Genomic DNA, 15,174 nt, shown 5'->3' with positions numbered 1-15,174 from the left:
TGACACCTTGATACAGCAGAAGACAGTTATTAGGGTAATTACTGGCCCTTCATATGAAGCATACTGTAAACCTTCATTTTAGAACAAAAATATCATGACTGTAATAAACTTACAAATATGCTAAGTTTTAACTTAGACAAAGAAGACATAACTAGAAGCAAAGTGCAAAGAAAATGTACATTGTTACAACATAAGAGGCAACAGATCCATTTGCATGCCATACAACAGACTGTCAATATCACTTAACAACTATGAAATCATGAGGCATAAATTACGTAATAATCTTCCACAAACAGTACAAGATATACCAGAACAAGTATTCAAACAAACACTGCATGACTGATAACTGGACACTCACTCTATAATACAAAGGAATTCATCAACTGTATATTACAGTAAAAAGAGAAATATGTTATCATTAAACATAAATTTAAGTGTTAATAAATCTTTTCTAATAGTATTTATCTGGAGTGTAGTGTCATGTGGAAGCAAAGCACACATGATAAACTATACAGAAAATAGCAGATTTTCAAATGTGGTGCTACAGACGAATACTAAATATCAGAAGAGTAGATCATTTAGGTAAAGAAATGAATTGAAGTCAAAAGAGCTTTATGGCACAGATTAATGGAAAGCAGGGGCAAGTACATACAGCACATCCAGATACTTCAAGGAATAGCTAATTCAGTAATTCAATAATGGAATGAATTGATGAGGTAAAAATTCTATAGTGAGACCATAGCTTCAATACAGTAAGCATATTCAAATACACGTAGGTTATAGTGTTTATGCAAGGAAGAAGAGAGCAGGTCAGGGCTGACTAACATGAAGAACTGCAGCAAACCAGTCCTTGCATTCAAAACTACAGAACAACAACAATATTCCCCATGTTTCTGTTATGACAAACATACAACATAACACCACTTGAGGCAAGATTCAGCATAATGGGTTAATTCCATTTCATTTCTCAGGTTCAGTAAATAATGCAATGGAATATCTGAGACCAGTGCACACAAGCAATCTCAGTAAAATGGAATTGACACTTACGTCACCCAAAGAAATAAAATCCATCATAAAGTTCCTGAAATCAAAGCATTCCAGTGGTTATGATAACATATCAACAAAGTTAACAAACGAGTGTTCATGTGAGCTTAGTCATATCTTAAGTTATTTGTGTAATCAATCACTTGTCACAGGAACATTCCCAGACTGGTTTAATTATGCTGAAGTTATACCTCTCCACAAGAAAGGGGACAAAGAAATGCCGTCAAATCACCGGCTGGTCTCACTTTTGCCAGCTTTTTCAAAAATCTTTGAAAAGGTTATGTTCAAGCGTCTACTTAAGCACCTTAGTGATAATAACATACTGTCAAAGTCACTGTTTGGGTGTCTTAAGGGTTCTGATATTGAGAAAGCTATTTACACTTACAGCGAAAATGTCCTTAATTCATTGGACAACAAACTAGAGGCAAATGGCATATTCTGTGACCTGTCAAAGGCGTTTGACTGTGTGAACCACCGCATTCTTTTAATTAAATTAAAATATTATGGTGTCACGGGTAGTGGTGCAAAGTGGTTTCAGTCATATCTTACTAATAGAAAACAAAGGGTGTCATTACGTAACACTTCAGCAGTAGGCAATCAGACATCATCTGACTGGGAAGAAATTACATGTGGTGTTCCCCAAGGTTCCATAATAGGTCCACTACTGTTTCTTGCGTATATTAATGACCTGTCATCTGTTACATTACCAGATGCCAAGTTTGTCTTATTTGCAGATGATACAAACATTGAAATAAATAGTAAATCAAATATAAATTTAGAAATGGCAGCTAATCAAATTTTTACTGGCATTAATAAGTGATTCATAGCCAAATCACTGTCATTAAACTTTGAAAAGACCCACTATATGCAGTTCAGAACTTCCAAGAGATTTCCTTCTGATGTGTGTATACAATATGATGTCATGGAAACAGGAGAAGTTGAGAGTGTAAAATTCTTGGGATTAGAACTTGATAATAAATTCAGTTGGGAGCAACGTACTAACAAACTGCTAAAGCGCCTAAACAAGTCTGTGTTTGCAATGTGAAAGACTGCAGACATAGGAGATATAAATATAAAAAAACTGGCATATTTTGCTTATTATCCATCCATTATTTCATATGGTATCATATTTTGGGGTAATTCCACAAACAGAGAAAAAATTTTTAGAGTACAGAAGTGTATAATAAGAGTAATGAGTAGTATAAATCCAAGAACATCATGTCGAAACCTATTCAAAGAATTGGGCATATTAACCACAGCTTCTCAGTATATTTATTCCTTAATGAAGTTTGTTGTAAATAATACATCTCTTTTTCCAACTAACTGCATAGTACACAGTATCAATACTAGGAATAAGAACAACATACATAAAGATTTAAAATCACCTACTCTTGCCCAGAAAGGAGTCCAGTATTCAGCAACGCATATTTTCAGTAAGTTATCAGCAACCATTAAGAGTTTAATTTCAGACAAGGCACAATTTAAACATAATTTAAAAGAATTTTTTGTGGCCAACTCCTATTCAATCCATGAGTTTCTCAACAAGTGCAGAAGACCATTTTAATGAAAATTTATTACACTTTAATTCTTGACAATACTTGGTTGTAATAGCCAAGAAACTAGCAAATGTCTGAATGATGGATTTAATGAAAGCAGATGTAAGTATTAAACCTGTAAATATTAGAAGTTTAAATTTAATTCATGTACATAATTTTACTGTTTATTGACTGAGGCTCATTAAAATTAATGAAACTCAAGTTCTTCTAACTACATTTTTGTAATGTGTTTATCTGACATGTTCCACAGCCAAGAGGATTCTCTCTTTTATGGGTCTATGGAATGAATAATTAATCTAATCTAATCTAATACAACAAATAGACTGTCTGTCCCCCCCCCCCCCCCCCCCAAAAAAAAAAAAAAAATAAAGATACAGCCTTTTAGAGGGCTTCAATTCACTCAAGTTATACAGTCACAACAGTGCATATGGTGTGTATGAAATGATTACATTTACAGAGCAAAGGTGCAAGTCGTTATGAGGTGGAAGGTATCGACCTATGCTGAAATATCCATATTAGTACATGGTGGGGCCTCCACGGACAGCAATGCAGGTGCTGACTTTGGCATCCAGTCAGTTGAACAGATCGTGAACACTGTCCTGGGATATGTTAGGCCATGCCCACTATACTTCTGTAAGAGTTGTTGGTCGATGGGTGCACGAGTCACTTCTTGTCCCATCATATCCCACATGTGCTCTTTTGAAGACAAGTTTGGAGATTGTGCTGGCCAGGGAAGTTGCTGCTGTGTCTTGCAGTGCATGTTGGTTTTCAAGGGCAGTGTGTGTGCAAGCAGTATCCTTTTGGAACAACACATCACCTTCTTGTTGCAAGAACAGCAATAGCAAAGGTCAAACAACATTTTTCATATACTGAGCACTGGTTAGTGTCCTCTCCAGGAACACAAAAAATGATCAAGAGTTGTAGCTTAATGTACCACAGACCATATGGCCTGGAGTGAAACCAGTGTGTCTTGGACAAATGCACTCTATGAGTCAGCGCTCATCAATTCTACATTTTACATGCAAACAACCATCACTTGTGTGCAGGCAGAATCTTCTTTCATCACTGGAGACAATGACACACCATTCAATATTACAAGTGATCCTCTGACAGCACCAGTCGAGCTGTGCATGTCGATGCGGTGGCATGAGTGGAATATAGGCTAGAGGAGTGTGTACCATTAGTTCTAGTGCTAATAACTGGTTCGTAACAGTTTGTGATGTCATTTCTGGGCTCAAAATCCCTCTCATCTGTGCTGTGATAGCTGTATGATCTGACCATATTCTCCTTACAACACAATGATTCTGGCAGGCGTCTGTGCTGCACTGACGTCCAGAACCTCATCTATGGGTGTGAGGATGTCCACTTGACTACTGATACCAGCATCATTGCACAACTGAGTAGCACATCCAGCTTGTGTGGCAATTCTCCAAAGGACCATCCCACCACTCGGGAGACCATAATTTGACTGCTTTCAAACTCACTCAGTTCGCTGCAGAAAACTTGAGAATGTCTCCATGGCATGGTTGCCTGCTTGCTTCACTTGTTTGGACCACAGTGAACAGTTGTGAGCATTCCCTATTAAAGGGTAGACATAGACAGTGCTCTGATAAGTAAGCCACTGCATTACCTGTTGGCGGACGATGTTGAAACTAGTATCAATACACCTACTATCCCCCATGTGGCTCTGGTAGCTATGTCACTATGCTATCTGTTGGCACATGATGTTGAAACCATTATAAGTACAGCTGCCCCAGGTGGAATATACCATCATCGGATCAAAATCAATGTTGTCTTCCAGGTGTACTAATTTTTTTTCCCAGCAGTGTGTAAGTCAATGACCACAGTAACACAGCTTAGGAATATTTTATGGAGGAAAATTAATGTAATATAACGATAAAGAATTGTGTCAGGACATCTTCAGATTCACCACTCTATAACTGACTGGATGTGGAGTGCACAAAATCAGCGTGGTATTCGATGGCATGTCTGACATGGCCTGCCATGTCACCATTGCAAGCACAAACCTCACTGTGGGCTTCTCAGTCCCACATCGGTTGTGGAATGACACCAAACTGGTTTTCTTGGTGTGACATTACTACTGGCACTGTAGAATAGCAGATATGCATAAAATATACAGGGACCGATGACCATACTGTTTGGTCCCCTCCCCCAAATCAACCAACCATAGAATGTATAGGTATAAAAAAATGAACTGATTAATTAATGACCAGCTGGTGAGTAACAGATGTATTGTTAACTGCACACCACACATTAGTTTGGACTGCTGAGGCTCCTCATCTAGATAGCCATTAATAACAACCTATGTGAAGAAAGGTGGGAGGGGAAAGAAGGAGAACAAAGAGAAAGACATTATTCAAATTCACAATTAAATGCAATGTATACAGATACTCAATAAATGCAAACTGTATTCCAGATATATTTGGACAAGTGTCTTGTTGTAATATAAATTGTACAGTCCTAAAGTAAGGAAAATGACAAAAAAATGCTTGTACAAGATATACTGCAGTGTAAATGTTGCATAAAACAGCAGAGCTTTGGAGAGGCCTTTTCTATTAGAAAAATGCAGTCACACACAACCACACTGTCCGAGGTGTACTTCTCCTATCTTCCATGACATGTCGCACAGCACTGCAGCTTGTCAATTCAGTCACTAGAAAAAAAATCCTTGCTGTTTCATCACCTCATAAAGGTTATTACATTACATGTGCTTTTTATCAATAGCACACATAGGTACCAACTAAGACACCACAGCCAGTACCCTCAGTGTTGGGAGAAATGGATACTTCAGTCACTATAAAGTGACCCTACAGCAGTAACTGTGGAATCTTCAGCATTATTTTTAAATAGAAAAAATGATAATAATCATGATTCCATACAAAGTTCTCAACAACATATGTGTCAACCTTTAGGAGGTCATCAATACATCAAGAATATTTTTAGTTGCTGAATTTTAGTATGAAGTACATGACTACTTTGTATAAAGAGAAAAATTGCATTTGGACACTAAGCAGCATTAAATTAAATATGGGGGATATTTTTAACATGACTCTCAGGTAAGGTAAAAAAAAGTCACACTGAAACTAGGAATTGATGTCAGATTCCTCTTACCTGTTGCAGGAAAGATATCAGCATGCTGGTCCCCCATTTATCTGGTACAGCTAGATTTAAGTCTTTGAAATATAATATTAGTCGCTCACTATTTCTTGGTCTATATGCACGGCCTGTGGTTGTTGATATCAACATGCAAACCTAAAAAATTAAAATTGATTGTACTATACCAAAAGCATTCATTCATTCACACATCACCCTTTTTACATCCCATCAAAAACTAAATACTATTAAGCCAGTTGGCTTTCATTGTTAGCTAAATAAACTTGCTAACTACAGCAAAGAAGGGTGTATTTAAGTGGTTTATATAATTAGCAGAAAAGCTGCTGCTCTGAAAAAGGATGTTACTTTGGTTCCTACATAATTAAATATCAGAAATTATGATCCAGGAAAAAAACAACGCACAGTCCATTATAATAGTAATAAATGTAAATGTATTGTTTAAAAATTGAAAATGATTGATATAAACCAAAAATTATCAAGAAGAGAAGTATCAGAACACCTGAATCTCAAAGTTATGCAAAAAATAAAATAAAAACATATTACATATTCCTCATTTGCTAACTTCGTGTTCCCATCTGCCCACTGCTGATTTTTCCTCTTACACTGAAAAATTTAAATAACAATGACTAGATGAAATTTAGTAATAATTGTGAACATTCAACACAAGACAGAAAATTAGTGCTATAACACTTTTATGCAGTGTTCCACGCATATTGTGAGGATCTGCCAATTTGCCAGTATTCAACTTCCTAGACAATGCTTTAATAGCTTCCCCACCATCAGTGTCGTGTAACTTTTTCTCTGCCACAACTTCCTTAGATAGCTCCTCACAATGCCAATACCAGTAATTACTTTTATTTGCCATATAGTGCCATCTTTCAAAATTAGAATAACACAGACATGATTGTGCTGCTGAAGGACAGTTTTCCAAGTGAACTATTTTGATAATTTATTCGTCCTCTCTCTCTCTCTATTTTCACAATAATATTTATGTTCTCTGGTCATGGTAAATGTCCTGCTGATGTTGCAGTCTTCAGACCAAAGAATGCTTTAATGCAGTTCTTGATGCTGGTTTGTCATGACCAAGTCTCTTCATCTCTGCACAACTGCTGTCAAAGACATCCACTTGAACCTACTTACAACAAAGTGACTCAATACCTATTCATTAGTTACTCAATCCACCCACCTAATTTTCGACATTCCTCACTAACAACAAATTTCAAAATCCCTCTATTCTATTCTTTCAGACAGATACCTTAAGAAAGACTTCCTAACAATTAAATTTATATTATGGATTAATAAATTAGAAATGCATTTCTTGCTACAACCATTCTGCATTTTATATTCTGTCTACTTTGGCCATCATCAGTAATTCTGCTGCAAAGACAGCAAAACTCATCTACTACTTTTAGAAGACTAGATTTCCTAATCTAATTGCCTAAAACTCACCTGATTTATTTCAATTCCAACACACACAGACGCACGCACACACACACACACACACACACACACACACACACACACACACACACACACACACACACCTGAACAGCTACATTGTTTCCGCTGAATACCCACACATACTGCTGTGTATCTTTTGTCTTAACATCTTCTTAAATTTCCTACAGTATCTTTCACCTTTCTTCTTTCCTACAGTATCTTTCGTCTACTCACATAACCTTCTGAAACCTTGTATTTCTCATCCTACCATTTTGCACTTCCTGTCACTGTTACGATCTAAAATTTACATTTGTAGTAACACTGTTGAAATTTGGACAGACTTATGTAATAAATGGAAAATATTATTTAAATGTTCAATTAAAAAACAACCCTTATCCAATCATCCCAAGCATCACTATACTTCTACGCAAGGTACTATGGGAGGGTTAGCTTCAACAGATCTAACAGTTTGCTTTCATTTTCCAACAGCAGGATCTTGATATCAGCAGTTGGCTGACATAGTGTTCTAAGGTAACACAACAGTGTCCAAATTGTCACAAACAGTGGCTGCCACAAATTATAGTCTTGTGGAACTTTGGACATGACAAAAGATGAAAATTTCACTTAATAATTAGCAGTAGACAAAATACAAATTGTATCAACTATAGTTAACAGAGTGGCATAAATAGAATCTGTCAACCTTTAGGAAGCCCCTGAAGAGGCTGAAAACAATAGAACTTGTATCGGGTTCAGATTTTGTGAGCACTATGAGTTTAGCAAATTATTGGATCCAACACCCAATTTCACTCGATGAATGAAAATTTATAGAAAATAAAAACCTAATTTATGATTATATGGGTGATTATAATGCATTCACAAAGCGAGGGCGAAGAAGAATGGCTAAATGAATAAAAGAAGAGGAAAAAGGAAAGGGCATTAGCAGAACTGTACTGCTTTTTGCAATTTGATGAAGCACGTATGTGCAATTTTCTAAGACTTAAATTGTAACTGCCGTATGCTTCCTTTTGTATTCACAGATGCTTCAGTACTCAAGTAGTTCAAGTAGTCCTTTTTCATCCACATAACTCCTTCTTTTTTATTTTACTATATATATTTTTAATATAGGTGTGAAATACTAATTCCTGTACTCCAACTTTTGCATATTACATCAACAGAAATTCTTCTAGAGAATAGGGGGAATTGTGAAGGAGAAACCTTTTCACCTTTTTTCCCAATTTTATTTTGCTGTCTCATAGAGATTTCATACCATTAGGTAAATTATCAAAACATTCGATATTAGCACTGTGAGCCCCTTTTTGTGATAAAGCCAATGTGGAACAATGAATGTCATTTTTTTTCCTGTGGAATTTTAATTAGATACATCATTGTTGCTTTTGACTAGCAGTGAGTTCTTTGCAACAAGCATGCTCTCTGGGGGACAAGTAAATGGAAATTGTCAGCCATAGAAGAATCTGAGCATTATCTTACTGGAGAAGTACACTGGTAGACCACATACAAAAGGTCCCGCAGAGGGTTGCATGTCACCAACATAATGCTGGCCTGTAAAGGTTCCACATACCACAATTAGAGGGAACTGGCTACTGAAGGCTATGGCCTTCAGATGATTACACCAGGGTCGTGCAGATAGTGAGGTGTGCAACAGCATGGATGGAGCTGTATGTTCATCAGGCTGTCACCACACCCACATGAGGTTATCATCCCTCCACAAAATGAATTGGGATTCATCATTAAACACAACGTTTTGCCACACTGTGGCAGTCCACATTTTTCTGGCTTGGCACCATTATGGGCAGTATCACTAATGTCTTGGTGTTAATGGCAGCATATGACAAGGGCATCTGGAGGACAAACTTTTATCTGCAAGGCATCTGGAATGGTTTGTGGAAAAACTGGCTCCCATACATCTACTTGCATGTGATTGTCTTATTTAGGACTTGTCCATTATGGGCAGTTGATATACAGCCTGCTGTCTGATTGGAGCGCTACTGCAGGGCCTGTGGGCACATGCATTGGTGCCAAACATGGATCATTTGCATATCAGATCTCACTGTACTTATCTGCAAACTTTCATGTTTGTAACTTTCTTCCTTCTGAGTGCACTACTTTCAATGATAGTGAGTGCATGAGAGGAACAACAGTGGACCCGGAATTGAGCCTTGCGAAACTGCATAAATGATTTCTTTACAGTCAGAAGAATCTTCCCTGCTTACATTGGTTGAATTATTAAATACATCTTTCTGCATCCTTTTAGTTAGATATGACATTAACCACTTGTTGGCTATACCATCAATTCCATGAAACCTCAAGATTTTTTAGAGCAACTCTTGTGAAATTCAAATTGTGATGTACTAAGGATATTATTGTTTCTCAGATGTGATACTAACCTAGATTACATCACCCTCTCAAAAGTTTTGGAAAATGATGTGTGTTAAGAAATAAGTCATTAGTTATTGATACCTATCCCATTACATTTCTTATAAAGGGATTTAACAATAGTATGTTTCAATCTCTGCAGAAAGATGCAGTGTATTAGAGCTGCATTACATACTTCAATAAAACACAGTATTTATTAAACAGGAACAACTCTGTTGTACTCTTTTGGAAACATATCAAATTGAGACGAGCTTTTATGTTTGAGAGAATACACAAGTTTCTTAATTTCAGAAGGAGAAATGGGCGACATATCTGTGTGACTGAATTATCTGAGAGTTTCAACATACTGTTTTGATTTTTCTTTTGAACTCCATTTCAGAAATGATTATTGAACACACTTGTTACCTGTAACTGATCATTTATAGTTCTTCCATTTAAATCAATACTGATGTTATCCTCTCCTGTAACCTGTTGTCCTGTATCATGTTTCACTACATTCCATAAAGACATTAGTTCATTGCTGGAATTACTGATTTCTAGCATAATGTGCATGTTCCTTGATTTTTAATAACTTTTATTGCAAATTTTGGTTTATTTTTGTAGTATACAGCTTGCAGAAACTTTGCTTGTTATTGACAATAAATAGATTCAATGGCAATTAAAAGTTAACTATTCTTCAGAATTAATTCAAAAGTACACACTTCAATGTGCTTAACTCTTCAAAATCAACTTGTTCCAATGATTTTGAAGTCATACTTCATCTTTATACATGTAACAACTTCTCCTTTTCTCACATTAAAGTTGGTGTCATGCAGGAAGGTTGCCAAATTTTCAGTGTTCTATGCAACCGCCTCCATTAACTGTTGGTAGCCAATAATATTAATTCTCTTTCCCAGCAGCTAACTGTGACTTACTGTTAGAAAGCAGAATCTCTCTCCTGCTAGCAGCACTGTGTTACTGTGCTTCACAACAACTGAATTATTCATTCAACTATTCAACTGTCTAGCTGTGAATGTGTATCAGTAAATGTTTTTGTGTGTGTGATTACATAGATGAGAATTTTTAGCTCAAAGAAGTGATATAGATGTGCATGAACCACATCCCATATAAAGATGCACAATACAAGAGAAGGAGGTAGTCCAACAGTGTATTATCTGATGAAACATGGGCGATCAGAATCATTCCAGAAAAACCTGCTGGAACAGTACTGATGGCTGGTAGTTTTAAAGTTCCCATAGGAATAGCTTCATGGACAGTTATTCTCCATGCTGGATCTTCTGCAGGTTCTGTTCCTAACAGTAAACTCCTGTTTAGATGTAAGAAAAGCAGCAGTAACTGCCACTTCGAAACAAATGCTGTCAGTTTCATGAAATGGTTCACTGAACAATTCTTGGCACACCTTGGCTCGAAGTTGGTCATTGTAATGTACTATGCCAATTATCATTCAGCTATTACAGAGAAAACACCAAGTTATATATGAGAAACTTATGAAATTTATAAATGAAAACAGCATCCTATGTAATGAACAACATGGATTCAGAAATAAGTGGTCAACGACAACTGCTATCTATGAGTGCATCAATTCCACCCTAAACCTGATGGACAAAAAACAGGAAACAATAGGAGTCTTTATTGACTTGTCAAAAGCTTTGACATGGTGGACCATAATATTCTGCTATCAAAGCTAGAAAGATATGGTATTCGAGGTCTGTCCAACAAGTGGATCAGTTCCTTCCTGACTAATCGTATGCAAGCAGTGTGCATGAACCACACAAATATTGAACTAAAAACTGTATCTAATCACTTATCTGACTATAAACAAATTAAATGTGGTGTACCCCAAGGATAAGTATTGGGACCCCTTCTGTTTCTTCTGTACATAAATGATCTAAGCTTAAATGTTGATGCACACAAAACAACCATATTTGCAGATGACACCACGATTCTACTAAAAGGAGATGACGATGAACAGTTACAGCAGACAGTAAACATGGTCACGAAACAACTTAGCAGCTGGGAACAGAGTAATCAGCTTGTAATAAACAGTAAGAAAACCATTGCTCTAAAATTCCACAATGTTCCTAACAAGGACATGTTTATCCCATCAGTCTCTATCAATGACGAACCAGTTGGTAACAGTACTGAAACCAAATTCTTAGGACTTTGGCTGCAGAGTAACATCAGATGGAATGTTGTTGTTGTTGTGGTCTTCAGTCTTGAGACTGGTTTGATGCAGCTCTCCATGCTACTCTATCCTGTGCAAGCTTCTTCATCTACCAGTACCTACTGCAACCTACATCCTTCTGAATCTGCTTAGTGTATTCATCTCTTGGTCTCCCTCTACGATTTTTACCCTCCACGCTGCCCTCCAATACTAAATTGATGATCCCTTGATGCCTCAGAACATGTCCTACCAACCGATCCCTTCTTCTGGTCAAGTTGTGCCACAAACTTCTCTTCTCCCCAATCCTATTCAATACTTCCTCATTAGTTATGTGATCTACCCATCTAATTTTCAGGATTCTTCTGTAGCACCACATTTCGAAAGCTTCTATTCTCTTCTTGTCCAAACTATTTATCGTCCATGTTTCACTTCCATACATGGCTACACTCCATACAAACACTTTCAGAAATGACTTCCTGACACTTAAATCTATACTCGATGTTAACAAATTTCTCTTCTTCAGAAACGCTTTCCTTGCCATTGCCAGTCTACATTTTATATCCTCTCTACTTCAATCATCATGAGTTATTTTGCTCCCCAAATAACAAAACTCCTTTACTATTTTAAGTGTCTCATTTCCTAATCTAATTCCCTCAGCATACCCGACTTAATGAGACTACATTCCATTATCCTCGTTTTGCTTTTGTTTATGTTCATCTTATATCCTTCTTTCCAGACACTGTCCATTCCATTTAACTGCTCTTCCAAGTCCTTTGCTGTCTCTGACAGAATTACAATGTCATCGGCAAACCTCAAAGTTTTTATTTTTCCTCCATGAATTTTAATACCTACTCCGAATTTTTCTTTTGTTTCCTTTACTGCTTGCTCAATATACAGATTGAACAACATCGGGGAGAGGCTACAACCCTGTCTTACTCCCTTCCCAACAACTGCTTCCCTTTCATGTCCCTCAACTCTTATAACTGCCATCTGGTTTCTGTACAAATTGTAAATAGTCTTTTGCTCCCTGTATTTTACCCCTGCCACCTTTAGAATTTGAAAGAGAGTATTCCAGTCAACATTATCAAAAGCTTTCTCTAAGTCTACAAATGCTAGAAATGTAGGTTTCCCTTTCCTTAATCTTTCTTCTAAGATAAGTCGTAAGGTCAGTATTACCTCACGTGTTCCAGTATTTCTACGGAATCCAAACTGATCTTCCACAAGGTCGGCTTCTACTAGTTTTTCCATTCGTCTGTAAAGAATTCGTGTTAGTATTTTGCAGCTGTGGCTTATTAAACTGTTGTTCAGTAATTTTCACATCTGTCAACACCTGCTTTCTTTGGGATTGTAATTATTATATTCTTCTTGAAGTCTGAGGGTATTTTGCCTGTTTCATACATCTTGCTCGCCAGATGGCAGAGGTTTGTCAGGACGGGCTCTCCCAAGGCCGTCAGTAGTTCCAATGGAATGTTGTCTACTCCGGGGGCCTTGTTTCGACTAAGGTCTTTCAGTGCTCCCCGCAGTATCATATCTCCCATTTCATCTTCATCTACATCCTCTTCCATTTCCATAATATTGTCCTCAAGTACATCGCCATTGTATAGACCCTCTACATACTCCTTCCACCTTTCTGCTTTCCCTTCTTTGCTTAGAACTGGGTTTCCATCTGAGCTCTTGATGTTCATACAAGTGGTTCTCTTATCTCCAAAGGTCTCTTTAATTTTCCTGTAGACAGTATCTATCTTACCCCTAGTGAGATAAGCCTCTACATCCTTACATTTGTCCTCTAGCGATCCCTGCTTAGCCGTTTCGCACTTCCTGTCGATCTCATTCTTGAGACGTTTGTATTCCTTTTTGCCTGCTTCATTTACTGCATTTTTATATTTTCTCCTTTCATCAATTAAATTCAATATTTCTTCTGTTACCCAAGGATTTCTACTAGCCCTTGTCTTTTTACATCTTGATCCTCTGCTGCCTTCACTACTTCATCCCTCACAGCTACCCATTCTTCTTCTACTGTATTTCTTTCCCCCATTCCTGTCAATTGTTCCCTTATGCTCTCCCTGAAACTCTGTACAACCTCTGGTTCTTTCAGTTTACCCAGGTCCCATCTCCTTAAGTTCCCACCTTTTTGCAGTTTCTTTAGTTTTAATCTACAGGTCATAACCAATAGATTGTGGTCAGAGACCACATCTGCCCCTGGAAATGTCTTACAATTTAAAACCTGGTTCCTAAATCTCTGTCTTACCATTATATAATCTATCTGATACCTTTTAGTATCTCCAGCGTTCTTCCATGTATACAACCTTCTTTCATGATTCTTAAACCATGTGTTAGCTATGATTAAGTTGTGCTCTGTGCAAAATTCTACCAGGCGGCTTCCTCTTTCATTTCTTACCCCCAATCCATATTCACCTACTAAGTTTCCTTCTCCCCCTTTTCCTACTACCGAATTCCAGTCACCCATGACTATTAAATTTTCGTCACCCTTCACTATCTGAATATTTCATTTATTTCATCATACATTTCTTCAATTTCTTCGTCATCTGCAGAGCTAGTTGGCATATAAACTTGTACTAATGTAGTAGGTGTGGGCTTCATATCTATCTTGGCCACAATAATGTGTTCATTATGCTGTTTGTAGTAGCTTACACGCATTCCTATTTTCCTATTCATTATTAAACCTACTCCTGCATTACCCCTATTTGATTTTGTGTTTATAACCCTGTAGGCACCTGACCAGAAGTCTTGTTCCTCCTGCCACCGAACTTCACTAATTCCCACTATATCTAACTTTAACCTATCCAATTCCCCTTTTAAATTTTGTAACCTACCTGCCTGATTAAGGGATCTGACATTCCACGCTCCAATCCGTAGAACGCCAGTTTTCTTTCTCCTGATAACGACATCCTCTTGAGTAGTCCCCGCCCGGAGATACGAATGGGGGACTATTTTACCTCCGGAATATTTTACCCAAGAGGACACCATCATCATTTAATCATACAGTAAAGCTGCATGCCCTCGGGAAAAATTACGGCTGTAGTTTCCCCTTGGTTTCAGCCACTCACAGTACCAGCACAGCAAGGCCGTTTTGGTTATTGTTACAAGGCCAGATCAATCAATCATCCAGACTGTTGCCCTTGCAACTACTGAAAAGGCTGCTGCCCCTCTTCAGGAACCACACGTTTGTCTGGCCTCTCGACAGATACCCCTCCGTTGTGGTTGCACCTACGGTACAGCTATCTGTATCGCTGAGGCACACAAGCCTCCCCACCAACGGCAAGGTCCATGGTTCATGGGGGGAGGATGGAATAAGCATATTGAATATCTCAATGCAGAACTGAGCAAAACATGTTACCTTCTTTGTTCATTAAAATCATGCTGTAGTGAGAAAACAGTATTGAATGCATATCATGCATACTTTCATTCTCGTCTTAGGTA

General features: G+C 37.5%; 1 protein-coding gene across 1 annotated transcript in view; it reads right to left on the bottom strand.

Annotated features, from left to right (window-relative positions):
- The window catches only part of LOC124594191 (cytoplasmic dynein 2 heavy chain 1), a 786,854-nt gene that overhangs the window by 334,525 nt on the left and 437,155 nt on the right, over positions 1-15,174 (bottom strand). The window contains exon 40 of the mRNA XM_047132551.1: positions 5,733-5,873. Coding sequence (XP_046988507.1) covers positions 5,733-5,873 — 141 coding nt within the window. The remainder of the gene's footprint in view (positions 1-5,732; positions 5,874-15,174) is intronic.

The sequence above is a fragment of the Schistocerca americana genome, chromosome 2, assembly GCF_021461395.2.
Source record: "Schistocerca americana isolate TAMUIC-IGC-003095 chromosome 2, iqSchAmer2.1, whole genome shotgun sequence".
Classification (NCBI taxonomy): Eukaryota; Metazoa; Arthropoda; class Insecta; order Orthoptera; family Acrididae; genus Schistocerca; species Schistocerca americana.
Note: the sequence above shows the minus strand (reverse complement) of the source record. Positions and strands in the feature narration are given on the sequence as shown.